The sequence below is a fragment of the Miscanthus floridulus genome, chromosome 10 (genome assembly GCF_019320115.1).
Source record: "Miscanthus floridulus cultivar M001 chromosome 10, ASM1932011v1, whole genome shotgun sequence".
Classification (NCBI taxonomy): Eukaryota; Viridiplantae; Streptophyta; class Magnoliopsida; order Poales; family Poaceae; genus Miscanthus; species Miscanthus floridulus.
The window spans coordinates 64,670,178-64,687,136 of record NC_089589.1 but is presented as its reverse complement, the minus strand read 5'-3'; the positions used below and the strand labels follow the sequence as shown (position 1 = coordinate 64,687,136).

General features: G+C 39.1%; 1 protein-coding gene across 1 annotated transcript; it reads right to left on the bottom strand.

Annotated features, from left to right (window-relative positions):
- Positions 1-676: 676 nt before the first annotated feature.
- Positions 677-16,741, bottom strand: LOC136488770 (polyubiquitin-like). Its single transcript, XM_066485592.1, has 2 exons — positions 16,638-16,741; positions 677-992 (listed from the first exon to the last, which is right to left on the bottom strand). Exons 1-2 carry the CDS (start codon positions 16,739-16,741, stop codon positions 677-679), a joined length of 420 nt encoding a protein of 139 aa, XP_066341689.1.
- Between the last annotated feature and the right edge of the window lie 218 nt (positions 16,742-16,959).

Here is a 16,959-nt window from a genome sequence, read left to right as displayed (position 1 = left end):
TTTTTTTTTTCTATTTTTTGCCCTATTTTTGGGAATTTTGAAAATTCAAATCATAGCCAGCAGGTAATACGAACCAACTGTGATAAGCTATTATCACCGCCAGTTGCAAGTCGTCTGTGATGAGAATATTGCAGCTTACTGATGAGACCGAAAAGCGCTAGTGATGAGCTTTACGAACCGCTTGTGATAGGTCTGAATGTAGTAGTGAGGGATAGATAGCTGTATGAGATTCGTGATGCCGGAGTTTAACCCTTTTCTTATTGAAATTCTCTCTCTGCCTCTAAATAAATCAAATCCTAACTAAAGTTATATTAAGTCGATTTATAGAAAAAATTCAAAATTTATGACACCGAATTAGGTTATAAGACACACCATAGATTATATTTGCATGTGTCATAAATATTTATGATATTTTATATAAATTTGGTCGAATCTAAAAAAATTGACTTAAAACACTTCAAAAATCGAATTGTTCAGGTTACCTAACAAAGAATCTCCATGGCGGCTTCTAACTCATTAGCGTGGTGTAGGACAAACATCGTTAGCACGGCAGCCTGGTAGAAGTGATTAGATAATTCACGTACTTTATTCGGGAAGCAAATCGTCGGCCGCTTTAATGAATGGACTGACGAAAACGGGAGATTTGAACGTCGGGCGGGGTGGTTATAAAATGGCATCATTCAGGAAAGCCCTCACTATACTGAATCTTTGCCTTCATGTTGTCAATAGTTTCTGAGCTGTCAACCTCAAGAGTGATGGTTGTGCCTGCTAGTGTTTCCACTACATAGATTTGCATCTTTTCTTTGAGGTCAAGCGTAGATCTATGCTGGACGCCATAGTCAGCCAGAGTAAGATTGTCCTCGAGCCGCACTCCATCATAGACAAGGTATTCCCGTTCCTGAATCTTTGCCTTCACGGTTTGCAAGGTATCTGATGGTTGTACCCTGAGGCAAATTGTCCGACCGGTGGGGCTCTTCACAAAGATCTGCATCCTGAATGAGTACACCAAACATCACAAAATAATTTTTAGACAAAAATGCATTCGTCGTGATTTTATTTAGGCAATAGAACAATCCTAGCAAACAAATAAGTTGAGCAATCGTTAAATGACATGGTTCACTGTGTTATGTACACTGAAGATATAGAAAAGTGAATATGCAGTTCTCATCTAACTGAACACACTTTCTAGTGGAATAGAGCAGACAACAGGCTAGGCGAAGGCCAAAGCAACCAAGAAGACTCAAAATTTACTGTAGCCAGCTCACACATCAGGATTGCTATGCTGCATCGATCTAATAATTAAACTAAAACAGAACATGCAGCCCTTAATTACCCCCTGCAACTTAACTAAAATTAACAGCAGATGCTTTCGCTTCGCTATTGTTTAGGCAATATGTAGAACAGTAGGCAAAAGCGTCTACAACTGAAATAGGTAGTGTATATAGAAGAAAGATGTATGTATATAAATCTACAAGTTACAAACTAAAGTTTGGCCAATATATAGGTATAACGATTTGGGCCATATTTGTTTATTCATTTATGTATATATATGCAAAATATAATTTTTTGAAGATAAAGCATTTTAATTTCTAACATTCTGTGGCAAGGACATATAACAAGAATTCGTATCTAACACTATATATTCCATCGTTCTCTAGATCATCAAGTTTTCCGGAAAGAAAATAATGATCATTTGTAATATTCTCGATCTAATCAATCCTAACAGATCCAACACAACAAATTAGTTGAAGCCTGTAATGATCCTACCTGATACTGACATCTGACAATATGCTTCACCGACGCCCCCCACACGGAATTTGTCTAGTATGAGAGCACTACCAGTAGTAGAGAGATAGGCAAAAGCCAGTTCGTGTACCTTGCTCGAAGTCGATGAAGATGTGCTTCTCGCTTGATGATCAGATAAAATATCTGTTAGAGTGTATCTTATGCCGCAAAAAGTCTAAACTGGACTCAATGGCTAATCACAACTTTCTTGGAGTTGCTCTTATCCAGCCAAGCAGGGTATCTGGATTTCTAATGTGAGAAGCTACAACAGTGATGCGGGCGGACTCCTGAACGGACTTGAAATCGTACGGTATAGTAAGGCCTAATTTGGAAGCAAGAAGGAGGCAATCCTAGAGATAAAAAAGGCTCCTACGAAGAACGAAGTGGCTAATCGGATCTCAGGTGAATTGAAGTTTCCAAGCTAGCTCTAATGGGCCCTGCAAGTTGAAGGCTTGCACGTTGGAAGGGTAACGGAGGCCGGCCTTCTTCTCGGCCGTCCGAGAAACTATAAAATGCCATCTATCCGGACGCTAATTCTTCCACTTCCGATTTTCCTGGGCGGCGGCGAAACGAAAGCTGTAACACCCTAAAATTTACTTCTCTTAAAATAGAGCTAAAATGATTTAATTTTGTATTTTTATGCTCATGAAAACATGAGTAAATAATAAAATTTCATTAGATTAAAATTTATCTTAAGGTAGAAACGTGTTTGTTACATTCATACCGGTCGCACCTTGTGTTTCTATGTGCAAAATGTGTTTTTTTTAAATACGTTTAGGAGACGAATATCTATCTTTAGGAATTTTTCAGCTTCTTTCTGAAATTTAATTCCTACATCCTTCACCTTAATCTTTATGTTCCAAGTTCCCAACAATCTTTTCATGAGCTCCAAATACTTTATTTGGGTTCATCATATTCCAAAGTGTCTCTGGAAATTTTCCCAAATTTTCGGAGGTCTCGGAGTATTTTTCGTGGCTTAAATTGCAATTATGAACTTTTTTAGAATTATTTTATTCTTGAAATTAATTAATTCCGAAAATAAATAATATATCTTATTTTCTAACTCTCAAAGCCCATGTGCAATAATCCTAATAAATCTCAAAGGTCTATGCATTTATTTACTAATAGGCTTTAATGATTATTTAGGCCCATTAGTAAATGTGGAGGGTGAAACATCAATTATTACAATATTGGTTGTTGATGTAGATGTGGAGAGTTTTTCTCCCTATAGATATGTACCAACCCCTTTGGACAAAGCATACAAAAACTACCGTAAGGGGAGCATCTAGTTTGGTAAATCCCTCGTGTAGTAAATTAGATTTTTCTCCTCATTCTCTCGCCATCACAGCCGCGCTGCCTGACGCTGTAGACCCGCCGTCGACCACAAGAAGGCCCTAGGTGAGTTCGCCATCTTCTTCTCTTATTCCCTGTGCTCTTGGCTCGTCAAACCATGGCCTCTAGGACCCAAACCAAGCGCTCCGGGGAGCTTCTCGCCGCCGGTAATGGAGCTCCTCCATGCCGGTTTTCTTCTCCGGCCGGTGACTCTCTCTCCCCCTCCTTTCTAATTTGACTCTCTCCCACAGTCCATGACGTACTTCCAGAGTACGTTTTCCTATTTCAAAAGCGTAGTTTCTGTCCATTAGATTTAGAATACATTTTCTCTTTCAGAAAGAGTAAAATCCCTTTGTTAGATTGAAAATAAGTTTTCTTCTTTTGAAAACGTAGTTTCTTTGGTTGATCTAAAATATGCTTTCATCTATTTATAATTTTGCCACTAGTCTTATTTAAGCCATAAAATCTTTGTTTTAACTCCGTTTTGATCCATTCAATTTGCGTTAAATTCGTAATTGAGTAATCTACATATTCATCCTACTGTTAAATATATTTTCAACTTTTAAAATTCAAGGTTAAAATTTAATCTATTATTTTATTAAAGAAAATCTTGTTTAGTTCATAACTTTTCTGTTATAGCTCTGATTAGCATGCTTTTCGTGTCTGTGTGTTCGTAGTAACGTGTAGACCATCTTTAAAACCTTTTTACTTGCTATTTCATATGTTTGGTGTACTGTTCTAATTTAGTTCTATTGTTTTCTTCGTGTATGATTGCATAGATGCTTGTGTGGTGCTTTATGATCATGTCCAGTCGGTGAGCTTTGCGTTGGTGATATAAAAGAAGTTGGTGATACAGAAGAAGTCCTGTGGAGGTTACAATTCAATAGAAGAAGGATCTGAGTTTAAGGCAAGTATAGCATGTGATCTTCCTTGTTTTTTTATTCACTTTAATAATTTAATCATATGCATGTGTCTACCTTGGCAACCGTAGTAATTTTTCTAGCTATTTGATATCCTGGATTCCTTGATTCGTATGGGTTATTGCATTGGGTAGTATGATGCTAGTGCTCAAACTAAAGCCATGATCTTCTAACTTAATTAATGGATTATGCAATAAGCATTAAAATATGCTTTTAGCAACATGGAACAAGGGGGCTAGAGCATTGGGCTATTTTATGGTGCTATAGATTTCTCTTCCTAAGGACTTATCTGTAAGCGAACATCCGAGACTTACAGTACAGCTGTGAGGGCTACATGGCTCTGGCTTTAGCTCAGTATGAGGACCTTTTCTAGCTTGTTAGTGGTTACCTTTATGACGCAAGAGGGGCTCCGACAGGTATGATCTAGGCCTGCCAAGAGGGTGCACTTTGGTTTCTTGATATTTTGTTAGTCACTCCTTGGAGGAGGGTTCATGCTTATTGATGGGGAAACCTTAGCGGCCCTAACTTTTTAAATGAACCTTTGAAAGGCTTCATAGTCAACCCTGTTGACCTTCCTTGGTAGTGGGTCAAGAGGTTGGCCGCCTCGGGCGAAAGGGTAAATCACGACTCATAGTGAAAGTGTACAACCTCTGCAGAGTGTAAAACTGGTATATCAGCCATGCTCATGGTCACGAGCGGCCTTGGACCCTTACGGGATAGATGAAGAACATAGATGATACCGTTGATGAAGATGCACACTAATGATTACTGTTTATGCTGTTCATTATTCATGTTTAACTGATCATGTGTTTGTATGGGCTTGTGAATAAACTTGTTGCCACCCAATTGCTAAAAGATGACTCATTAAAAGCTAATCGCAGTTAACAATTGTCAGCCTTTTGAGCCTCATGAACCCCATGTTATATTTGTTGAGTACGACATGTACTTATGCTTGCTTTACTTTTTAAATCTTTGGAAAAATGCTGGATGGGTACCAGATTGCTAGTCTGGAGGAGTTAGGCTTGTGATCAACCAATAAGTTGTCCCTGTGGATTAGAGTCTTCACCCAATGATCAGAGTTGTCTTTCCGCTATTTACTGTCTAAGGTTATATCCTTTATACTAAGTACATTATATATTGAACATTGTCTTTTGATATTACCTTTATTTGTAGCTATATGTGAGATTTGACTTCCTGGGCTCACATATGGTGCGTATCTAGTTTTGTTCTTAAAACCGAGTGCTACAAAGTGGAATCAGAGCAATGCTGACTGTAGAACGCAAGCCTAGTATAAACTGATCGTTTTAAGGTTTAGATGTTACTACAAAAACCCGTGCTCTATGAACCATGATATTTTCTTCTCTACTATATCTCTACTCTTGTTATTCATCTCTACCTTGGTGCTTATTTTGAAGTCTATGTTCTCATCGTCACTCCTTGATTTGATATGCTTTTAGAACTGTCTCTCATCACCTTCTTGCGTAATCGGAAGATGAGTCTTACGATTGTTACCCCTAGTACAATGAGGACGATAGTATTGGAATTTGAGTCAATGATTGAATTGTGCACCTTTAGTGCTTTGTTGAATTGCCATTATGCTTCTACTTGTTTTGAATCTTTGTAATAATTGCAATGATCTTGTTGGGTGTTTCCATAATTTCATTTAGTTTATAGGCCTAAGGTATAAGGATTAATGAAATAAATAGTCGGGTTTTGGTTCTCTCCTATTTTCTCTATCATGCCTTCGGAGCAACCTATCTTTATCAGTTCATATCTCTTTCTTTGGACTACCAAAAATCATGACAAAATTCTAGACGACATTAGACTTCAATATCTTTCACTGACCACAAGAATCACCTTGATAGCTATGTTGGTTATGGAGTTATGAAAATCACAAGATGATACATCGATGTTGTCTGAAGCCTAGAATAGTTTCTGTTGTGCCCTATTTTCTACTACTGAACTATAGAATTTGGAAAAGTGTTATATAAGGAAGTTGTGGAGGATTTGATAAGCTTTCCAATAGTATAAGCTACAACTTAATTGGATTAATAGAATGAGAGTTACAACTATTTTACTGCGCTGTTGTTTTTCTGCTCGCGAGGAATTTCAGATTTCTTGTTCTTGCTCATACACGAGAGTATCATTGGGATGTCAGAACATCTTGATACTGGTTAGCTCATCTAGAAGAAGGTGCAAGCTACCCTTTTTGTGTCCCCTAGTTTAATATTTTTAACGGGGGTAGCCAAGCTAAAGAAATTGCAAGATGAAGTATCATATGTTCTAGTTTGCGCAGCAGAAGCGTGGTGGGCCCATAACCCATAGATCCTAGGATCAAATCCTTTGGAGGAACAAATACCTTTGGAGGAGATCAATAAGATAGACAATCACGCTTATGCCAACTATCTAACTAAGAAGGGTTCGAATGCTCAAGGTGCCATATGAAGTTCAGTTATGCTCCCTAGCTCTCACTTGGAAGAATCGGTTAATCTGATAAGAAAGGTGATACCTAGAGGATGTATATCACTTAAGGGTTTCATCATCCAGAGTAAGTATCCTTTGCTCGGTTGATAAGTTATTGGATCATCTACGAGGAACAGATGCATTCGATAATATGGCTCTGCAATTCGAGCTATCCTCAGCTGGGAGTCCAATCTTCAACATAGATAGGACAAGTAGGCGTTGATGACATAGGAATGAGATATCTAATAACTATAGATGGTTCTATGGAGTCTTAGGAAATTCTAATGATATACTAAGCATGACAAAGAAGGTTTGGATTGAAGAAAGTTAATGATGTGATAGGAACCCACTCCAAGATGTGAGAGAAACTCAGAGTCTTTAATAATGAGGTTTGATTAGAGGTTCAAGGGAAGTTTATCCAAGACCATCAAGATATTGATAGTGTTACAGGAGAAGGTTTAAGTTCAAATCAAGAGACCTCAGCTAAGTATTTGAAGGAGTAAAAAAAGAGGTTGAGGTAAAACCTATGTATTAGTTTTGCTAGATCAGGACAAGAGTTTTTTATATCTACTATGATGCACCTTATCAAGGTGTGGGATGTGTCCTTATGTAAGAAGAAAAAAATAGAGGTTTAAGCAAGAAAATATGAGATGGAACATCTGACGTATGATCTGGAGTTATCCATTATGGAGCATGGAGGTACTATCTACTTGGGCATGATAAGTTACATCTATGAGGATCATAAGAATCTAAGGAACATCTTCACAAAGTTGGTTTTGAGCATATGACATCATCATTGGTTTGGTATTGATCAAGATTATGACTTGGAAAAGTGCTATCACTTGGAGAAGCAAAAGTCGTTGTCGATGTCTTTAGCAAGAGAGAGTTATGCTAAGTAGATTCGAATGACACCATGGACTAAGAATAGTCATTTGAGAGTTGAGCAACTTGATCTGAGCATCTGAAGTAATTAATGTTTTAAAGTTGGCAATAGAATCTACATTAGACCAAGAAAGTAAGGAAGCTCCGTTGGAAGGTGAATATTTTAAGAAAAAGAATTGATATTATGGACTAAAAAGGAAAGGTGGCCTTGTGATTGGAGTTACCTGAGTATTGTTTGGAGTACCTTTCAGAATCTTGGAATCAGTTTGACAAGTTACTTGGAGTATGGTTAATAGGTATGCAAAGTAGAGAAGAATCCAAAGGTGGAGAATCGGTATCTCTTTTATCACCATCTTCCGAACCTCGAGGACGAGATTCATCTTAAGGGGGTAGAATTGTAACACCCTAAAATTTGCTTCTCTTGAAATAGAGCTAAAATGGTTTAATTTTGTATTTTTATGCTCATGAAAACATGGGTAAATAATAAATTTTCATTAGATTAAAATTTATCTTAAGCTAGAAACATTTTTGTTGCATTCATGCCGGTCGCACCTTGTGTTTCTATATGCAAAATGTGTTTTTTAAATATGTTTAGGAGACGAATATCTATCTCTAGGAATTTTCCAGCTTCTTTCTAGAATTTAATTCCTACCTCCTTCACCTTAATCTTTATGTTCCATGTTCCCAACATTCTTTTCATGTGGTCCAAATACTTTATTTAGGTTCATCATGTTCCAAAGTGTCTCTAGGAATTTTCCCCAAATTTTCGGAGGTCTCAGAGTATTTTTCGTGCCTTAAATATCAATTCTGAACTTTACTAGAATTATTTTATTTATGAAATTAATTAATTCTGAAAATAAATAATATATCTCCCTTTCCAACCAACTCTCAAAGCCCATGTGCAATCATCATAATAAATCTCAAAGGCCCATGCATTTATTTACTAATGGACTTTAATGATTATTTAGACCCATTAGTAAATGTGGAGGGTGCAACATCAATTAGTAACATATTGCTAGTTGATGTAGATATGGGGAGTTTTTCTCCCTATAGATATGTACTAACGCCTTAGGTAAAGCACACCAAAACTACCATAAGGGAAGCCCCTAGTTTGGGAAATCCCTCGTGTAGTAAATTAGATTTCTCTCCTCCTTCTCTCATCGTCGCCGCGCGCGCTGCCCAACGCTGTAGACCCACTGTCGACCGCAAGAGGGCCCTAGGTGAGTTCGCCATCTTCTCCTCTTATTCCCTATGCTCTCGGCTCATCAAACCGTAGCCTCTATGACCGAAACCAAGCGGTCCGGGGAGCTTCTCACCGCCGGTAATGGAGCTCCGCCGCGTCGGTTTTCTTCTTCGGCTGGTGACTCTCTCTCTCCCTCCTTTCTAATTTGGGTCTTCTAGATTCAATCCAATGGTCCAAGATCGCCCGTACCCCTTTGCTAGGTTTATTTGTAAAAGAGCCCCTGCAGTTTCACGTAATGTAACCCGCAGTCCATGGTGCACTTCTAGAATACGCTTCCTATTCCAAAAGCGTAGTTTCTTTCTAGTAGATTAAGAATACGTTTTCCGTTTCAGAAAGCGTAAAATCCCTCTGTTAGATTCAAAATACGTTTTCTTCTTTTGAAAACATAGTTTCTTCGATTGATCCAAAATACGCTTTCATCTATTTATAGTTTTGCCACCAGTCTTATTTAGGTCATAAAATTTTTGTTTTAACTCCGTTTTGATCCATTCAGGTTGCATTAGATTCGTAATTGAGTAATCTAAATGTTTAGTCTACTGTTAAATATATTTTCAACTTTTCAAATTTGAGGTTAAAATTTAATCTATTATTTTATTAAAGGAAATCTTGTTTAGTTCATAACGTTTCCGTTATAGCTCCGATTAGCGTGTTTTTAGCGTCTGTGTGTTTATAGTAACGTGTAGAACACCTTTAAAACTTTTTTACTTGATGTTTCATATGTTTGGTGTATTGTTCTAATTTAGTTCTATTGTTTACTTCATGTATGATTGCATGGATGCTTGTGTGGTGCTTTATGATCATGTCCAGTCGGTGAGCTTTGCGTTGGTGATATAAAAGAAGTTGGTGATCTAGAAAAAGTCCTTTGGAGGTTACAATTCAATATAAGAAGGATATGAGTTTAAGGCAAGTATAGCATGAGATCTTCCAAATTGTAGCACCTAGTTTTAAGGACAAAACCAGATACACACCATATGTGTGCCCAGGAATTCAATTCACACATATAGCTTCAAATGAAGGGGTAATATCAAAGACAGTGCCTTTATTACATAGCACATAAATATTTGTTACAAAAGACATAATCTTACTTTAAAGTATATGCTATAACTCTATTCTTCGGGCGAAGCCTCCAACACCACAGAAATAGTCAACTGGTTGATCACAAGCCTAACACCTCTTGGAAAACTCCGCTGAAGAACCTCCGTCTGGTATCCATCCAGGATTTTGCAAAAGTGTTGAAATAAAATAAGCGTAAGCTACTACCACTTAGCAAGCATAACATGAGGGGATGCAAGCTCAAAAGGCTTGACACGGCTGAACTACAGTGAGCACTTTTAGTTGGTCATATTTTATTATTAATCATAAGTTGCTAAGTTCTGCTTAGGCTCCCAAATATGAATAATTAGAGATATCAACAATTTTAATCATAACCCAAACCATCCGAGTAACCAACTATTCAGTAAGGATCCAGGCCGCTCGTGACCGTGAGCTTGGCTGATATACCAGTTTTACACTCTACAGAGGTTGTACACTTTCACCACGAGTCGTGTCACCCATATGCCCGGGTTAATTACTCCCAAAATACTTCCAAGGTGAATAGACAGGGTACACTACGAAGCTTTTCCCCAGTCGTTCTAATAAGGAGCAGCCGCTAAGGATTCCATCTCCCAAGTGTTATAGAGTCATCTCCAAAAGTGGCACTGATACACGTAGCATAGTACACACCCTGGCGACGAGGCCCATACCAAGCCTGGTATGCCCCTCTTGCCCTTTCGGCAAACTGCTACAAACTAGAAAGAGCAAGGTACTGGACTAAGACTAGAGCCATGTGGTCCTCATGGTTGTACTATAAGTCCTAGGTTGTCACTTAAAGATGAGTCCTTATGGAGAGAAACTAGGGCACCATAAGATAAGGCCCAATGCTCTAGCCCCCTTGGTTCCGTGTTGCTAAAAAGCATCTTTTAATACCATGTTGCATATATCTTTAATTGTATTCTTTAATCAATATTAGTTGGAGCAAACTGAGCATACTACCCACATGCAAAACCCATAGGTAAATCAAGGACAGGAAAATAAATATCAAGGTAGGTAGACTCCAAGCGGTTCATTAACATATGCACATGAATTGAGATTGCATTAAAGTGAATAGGTAACAAGGAGCCTCATATTATACTTGCCTTAATTCAAAGTATCGCTGCTGGTCTTGATCTTCAAAGAGTTGCTCCAGATCACCAACACAAAACTCACTGTCTACTCGAGGTCAAACAGCACCACACAGGCATCCATACAATCATGCATACCAAACAAAAACTATAGATTAGAACAGTACACCAATCAGCATAAAATCAAGATGAAAAGTTTGTAAAACGAATCTACGTCTCACTACGATCACACAGACGCGAAGATCATAAAAATCAGAGCTAAAACGAAGAAGTTCTAAATTAAACAAGATTTCTTTTAGTAAAATAATAGATTAAATCTAACCTCAAATTTTAAAAGTTGAAAACCTACATAACAGTAGTATGAACATGTAGATTATGGAATTATGAACCTAACGCAAGTTGAACGGATCAAATCGGAGTTAAAACGGAGATTTTATGGCTAAAACAAGATTAGTGGCAAAAATGTAAATAGGTGAAAACGTATTTTGGATCTAAACCGATGAGACTACGCTTTCCAAAGAAGAAAACGTACTCTGAAAAAAGTGCTATGGACTGTGGGTTTTATAAACAAAAATCCAAGGGTCTCTTTTGAAAGAAAGACAGGGACTGCGGGTTAAGACACAAATATTTGTAATGACCTTTTTACAAACATGCCATAGAAAGGGTATCCTTCGATATGGGCCATTGATCTCCGAGCAGATGGCTCAAAATTGAAACAGAGAGAGGGAATAGGTTGTTGCTGCCCGGGAACAGGGACGGCGCGGCGGTCCACCATTGATGGTGATGTAAAGCTTCGTGGCGAACTCGGTTTGGGCAAATTAGAGCCCCACATGCCATAGAAAGAGGACGGGGAGCAAGAGGGAGGCCCGGCGAGCTCACCTAGGGTTTCCTCGGCGATGGAGGATGGATGAGGATGGCGTGGGGCTTGATTCGGTGGACGGCGTCGGCGGCGGTCTAGGTCTGTGACGCCTTGGTGATTCGACGAGGCAAAGGCTTGCTCCAAGACACGATAGGGAGAGCGGCAGGTGCGACATCGATATTTATGAGGCGCAAGGGGGGGGGGCTTGGGGGTCATGGCAAGCAGCCAGGAGTGGGGCGGCAATGGACTCCTCCATGGAGTCCAGCGTGGACAAGGGTTGAAGAAGGCCCTGACAGGCGGGGTCGACTATGAGCGAGAGAGAAGGAAGGCGCGACGTGTCTGGCTGGCCCAGGAAGCTATAGGCCCACATGGGAGAGGATGGGGAATAGCGCTGCTACCTGGGCCTATGCGTGGGAGCGGTTGGAGCGGGCCATAGAAGAAGAGGAAGGGAGCTGGGCCGCCGAGAAAGAGCAGGCCAACGCTGCTGCGACTGGGACGAGGCCAAGAGAGGGGAAAATTCCATTTTCTTTTTATCTCAAGTGTTTTTCAAATACATTTTCAAATCCATTTAAATAGTTTGAAGTTTGGTTTCAAACCACACAATACAAAAGAAATACTATACAACAGCATGAATGCACAACCATGTTGCTAAACTTATGATGAATTTTAATTTCAATAAAGATTATTATTTTCCCTAGGTTTAAATGTACACAAAAATTCATAATTAAATGAATTTAACTCTATTTGAAGAAAAGCAAATTTTAGGGTGTTACACTAGTTGTCCTATTCACTTTAATAATTTAATCATATGTATGTGTCTACCTTGGCAACCGTAGTCATTTTCCTAACTATTTGATATCCTGAATTCCTTGATTCCTATGGGTTATTACATTGGGTAGTATGATGCTAGCGCTCAAACTAAAGCCATGATCTTGTAACTTAACTAATGGATTATGCAATAAACATTAAAATATGCTTTTTAGCAACATGGAACAAGGGGGCTATAGCATTGGGCTATTTTATGGTGCTCTAGATTCCTCTCCCTAAGGATTTATCTGTAAGCGAACATCCAGGACTTACAGTACAGCTGTGAGGGCTACATGGCTTTGGCTTTAGCTCAGTATGAGGACCTTTTCTAACTTGTTAGTGGTTACCTTTATGGCGCAAGAGGGGCTTTGACAGGTATGATCTCGACCTGCCAAGAGGGTGTACTTTGGTATCTTGGTATTTTGTTATTCACTCCTTGGAGGGGGGTTCATACTTATTGATGGGAAAACCTTAGCGGCCCTTTCTTTTTAGACGAACCTTTGAAAGGCTTCATAGTCAACCCTATCGACCTTCCTTGGTAGTGGGTCAAGAGGTTAGCCGCCTCGGCCGAATGGGTAAATCACGACTCACAGTGAAAGTGTACAACCTCTGCAGAGTGTAAAACTAGTATATCAGCCATGGTCACGGTCACGAGCGGCCTTGGACCCTTACGGAATAGATGAAGAACATAGATGATACAGTCGATGAAGATGCACACTAATGATTACTGTTTATGTTGTTCATTATTCATGTTTAATTGATCATGTGTTTGTATGGGCTTGTGAATAAACTTGTTGCCACCCAATTGCTAAAAGATGACTCATTAAAAGCTAATCGTAGTTAACTAGTGTCAGCCTTTTGAGTCTCATGAACCCTATGTTATATTTGTTGAGTATGACATGTACTTATGCTTGCTTTACTTTTTAAATCTTTAGAAAAATCCTGGATGGGTACCAGATTGCTAGTCTGGAGAAGTTAGGCTTGTGATCGACAAGTCAGTTGTCCCTATAGATTGGAGTCTTTACCCGAAGATCGGAGTTGTCTTTCTCCTGTTTGCTGTCTAAGGTTATATCCTTTATACTAAGTACGTTATATATTGAGCATTGTCTTTTGATATTACCCTTATTTGTAGCTATATGTGAGATTTGACTTTCTGGGCTTACATATGGTGCGTATCTGGTTTTGTTCTTAAGACCGGGTGCTACAAAGTGGTATTGGAGCAATGCTGATTGTAGGACGCTAGCCTAGTATAAACTGGTCATTTTAAGGTTTAGAAGTAGCTATAAAAACCCTTCCTCTATGAACCTTGATATTTTCTTCTCTACTATATCTCTACCCTTGTTATTCATCTCTACCTTGGTGCTTATTTTGAAGTCTTTGTTCTAATCTTCACTCCTTGATTTGATATACTTTTAGAACTGTCCCTCGTCACCTTCTTGCATAATCTGAAGATGAGTCTTATGATTGTTACCCCTAGTACAATGATGACGATAGTATCGCAAGTTGAGTCAATGATTGAATTGTGCACCTTTAGTGCTTTGTTGAATTGTCATTATGCTTCTGCTTGTTTTGAATCTTTATAATGATTGCAATGATCTTGTTGGGTTTTTCCCACAATTTCATTTAGTTTATAGGCCTAAGGTATAAGGATTAATGAAATAAATGGTCGGGTTTTGGTTCTCTCGTATTTTCTCTATCGTGCCTTCGGAGCAACCTATATTTATTAGTTTATATCTCTATCTTTGGACTACCAAAAATCATGACAAAATTCTGGACGATATTAGACTTCAATATCTTTCGCTGACCATAAGAATCACCTTGATAGCTATGTTGGTTATGGAGTTATGAAAATCACAATACGATACATCGATGCTGTCTAAAGCCTGTAATAGTTTCTATTGTGCCCTGTTTTCTACTACTGAACTATAGAATTTGGAAAAGTGTTCTATAAGGAAGTTGTGGAGGATTTGATAAGCTTTCCAACAGTATAAGATATAACTTCATTGGATTAATAAAATGACAGTTACAGCTGTTTTACTGTGCTGTTGTATTTCTGCTCGCGAGGAATTTCAGATTTCTTGTTCTTGCTCATACACGAGAGTATCATTAGGATGTCAGAACTTCTTGATACTAGTTAACTCATCTGGAAGAAGGTGCAAGCTACCCTTTTTGTGTCCCCTAGTTTATTTTTTCTTAAGGGAGTAGCCAAGTTGAAGAATTTGCAAGATGAAGTATCATATGTTCTAGTTTACGCAGCAGAAGTGTGGTGGGCCCATAACCCATAGGTCCCAGGATTGGAACCTTTGGAGGAACAAATACCTTTCGAGGAGATCAATAAGACAGACAATCACGCTTATGCTAACTATCTTACTAAGAAGGGTCCGAATGCTCAAGATGCCATATGAAGTTCAGCTATGCTCTCTAGCTCTCACTTGGAAGAATCGGTTATTCTGATAAGAAAGGTGGTACCCAGAGGATGTATATCACTTAAGGGTTTCATCATCTAGAGTAAGTATCCTTTTCTCGGTTGATAAGTTATTGGATCATCTACGAGGAATGGATGCATTCATCAATATGGCTCTGCAATTCGAGCTATCCTCAGCTGCTGATTTTCTGTTAACTAGTTGTTGGCATTGTTGGCGTTTGGTCTAAAAACCCATGACATTTGTGTGCTTATTATTCAGAATGCATATCGCCATGAAGAATCCCACCGGCAAGAGAATTTACCTCGAGGTGAACCCATTGGATACCTTGTCTACTGTTAAGACAAAGATTCAGGAGCAACACCGCCTCGTCTTCAATGGAGTGCAGCTAGAGGACGACAACCTTACATTGGCTGATTATGACATCCAACATATGTCCACGCTTGAACTCCAAGAAAAAATGAGGCTAATCCATGTAGTGGAGACGCTAGGAGTTAGGGTTATGCTTGTTAATGTTGACGGATTGGATACTATTAGCAACCACTACTACAAAAATGATTTGTGGCAATGCCTCCCTTTCTTTGTAGGGGTAGCTCTATATTCAGCCGCCCCTACAAATGGTTGTTAAATGAGCCGCCCTTACAAATAGATTTGTAGGGGTAGCCGGTGTTATCATCCACCCCTACAAATAGTCCGATTTGTAGGGGCGGCTCTATATTCAACCGCCCCTACAAATTGATTTGTAGGGGCGACTCAATATTGAACAACCCCTATAAATAGACACTGAGTATTAAAAATTAAGCACTAAAATTCAAATTTTGTAAACGACCTCGGATGGAGAAACAACCAAAATAAAAGTTGTAGATCAAAAAAGTTATTAGACTTTGTAGTTGACAACTTTTTGATTTGAAATCATCTTGTCAAGGAAAACTACGTTTGAATTTCCAAAAATTTGAAATTTTAATTTTTTAAACGACCTTGGATGGACAAATAGTAAAAATGAAAGTGGTAGATCTTAAAAAGTTATGAAACTTTGTAGTTGATAACTTTCTCATTTGAAATCATCCTTTCATGGAAAACTACGTTCGAATTTCTCAAATTTGAAATTCAAATTTTATATGTTACCTTGGATGGAGAAACTACCAAAATGAATGTTGTAGATCTCGAAAAGTTATAAAACTTTGTAGTTGACAACTTTTTCATTTGAATTAGTTTAGGGCCTGAAACAATCAATATGTGCTCAATTTTGTATAATATGTGGGAACCAAAATGGATTGTAGACACAAGTGATCGTGAGGTGCAGTGGTAGAGGAGTTTGTGCGCGAGCGAGAGGTTGCGGATTCGAATCCCAGCCGACGCAAAGTGTGCAAAAATTGTGAACAAATGCTACAACCATAGAGTGGGTGTGTGGCCGTCGGGTGGGGACCTCCTTGGATTAAAAAATTTTTGCTATTTTTTTGCCCATTTTTTTGTGATTTCTGGAAATTGATTTGTACGGGCGGCTCAAATATACAGCCGCCCCTATAAATCGATTTGTAGGGAAGGCTGATAACATCAGTCGTCTCTACAAATCGATTTATATGGGCGATCTAGGAACCGCCCCTATAAATGCATGATTTGTAGAGGCGCTTGGGTAGGGGCGACTGGGCAAACTACCCCTACAAAGCCTCTAGAGCCACCCCTACAAATACTTTTTTCACGTAGCCTTGATCGGCTCCTAATTCTAAAACCTTGATCGGCTGTTATTTCCTTCTAGCCACTTACCATTTCTTCCTGATCTGCATGCCTGGTGACCACGCCCATATCTTCAGCTGGCGTGCCTTCCTGCATGGTGACCGCACCCAACTCTTCAGTGGCTCTGCGGCCATGCTGGTCGCATCATTTCCTTGTATAGGCGTGGCCCCACATGACATCTTCCCCCCCCCTCGACTAGCAGCTCGTCCTCGAGCTGGAATGCAGGGTACATGTGGAGGAAGGAGTCCACATCTTCCTAGGTTGCAGAGGCCGTGGTTTCTCCCTTCCATTGGATGAGCACCTATCGAACGTCGCGAGCCAGGCGGATGCGCACTGCCTGTTCAGGTTTTGG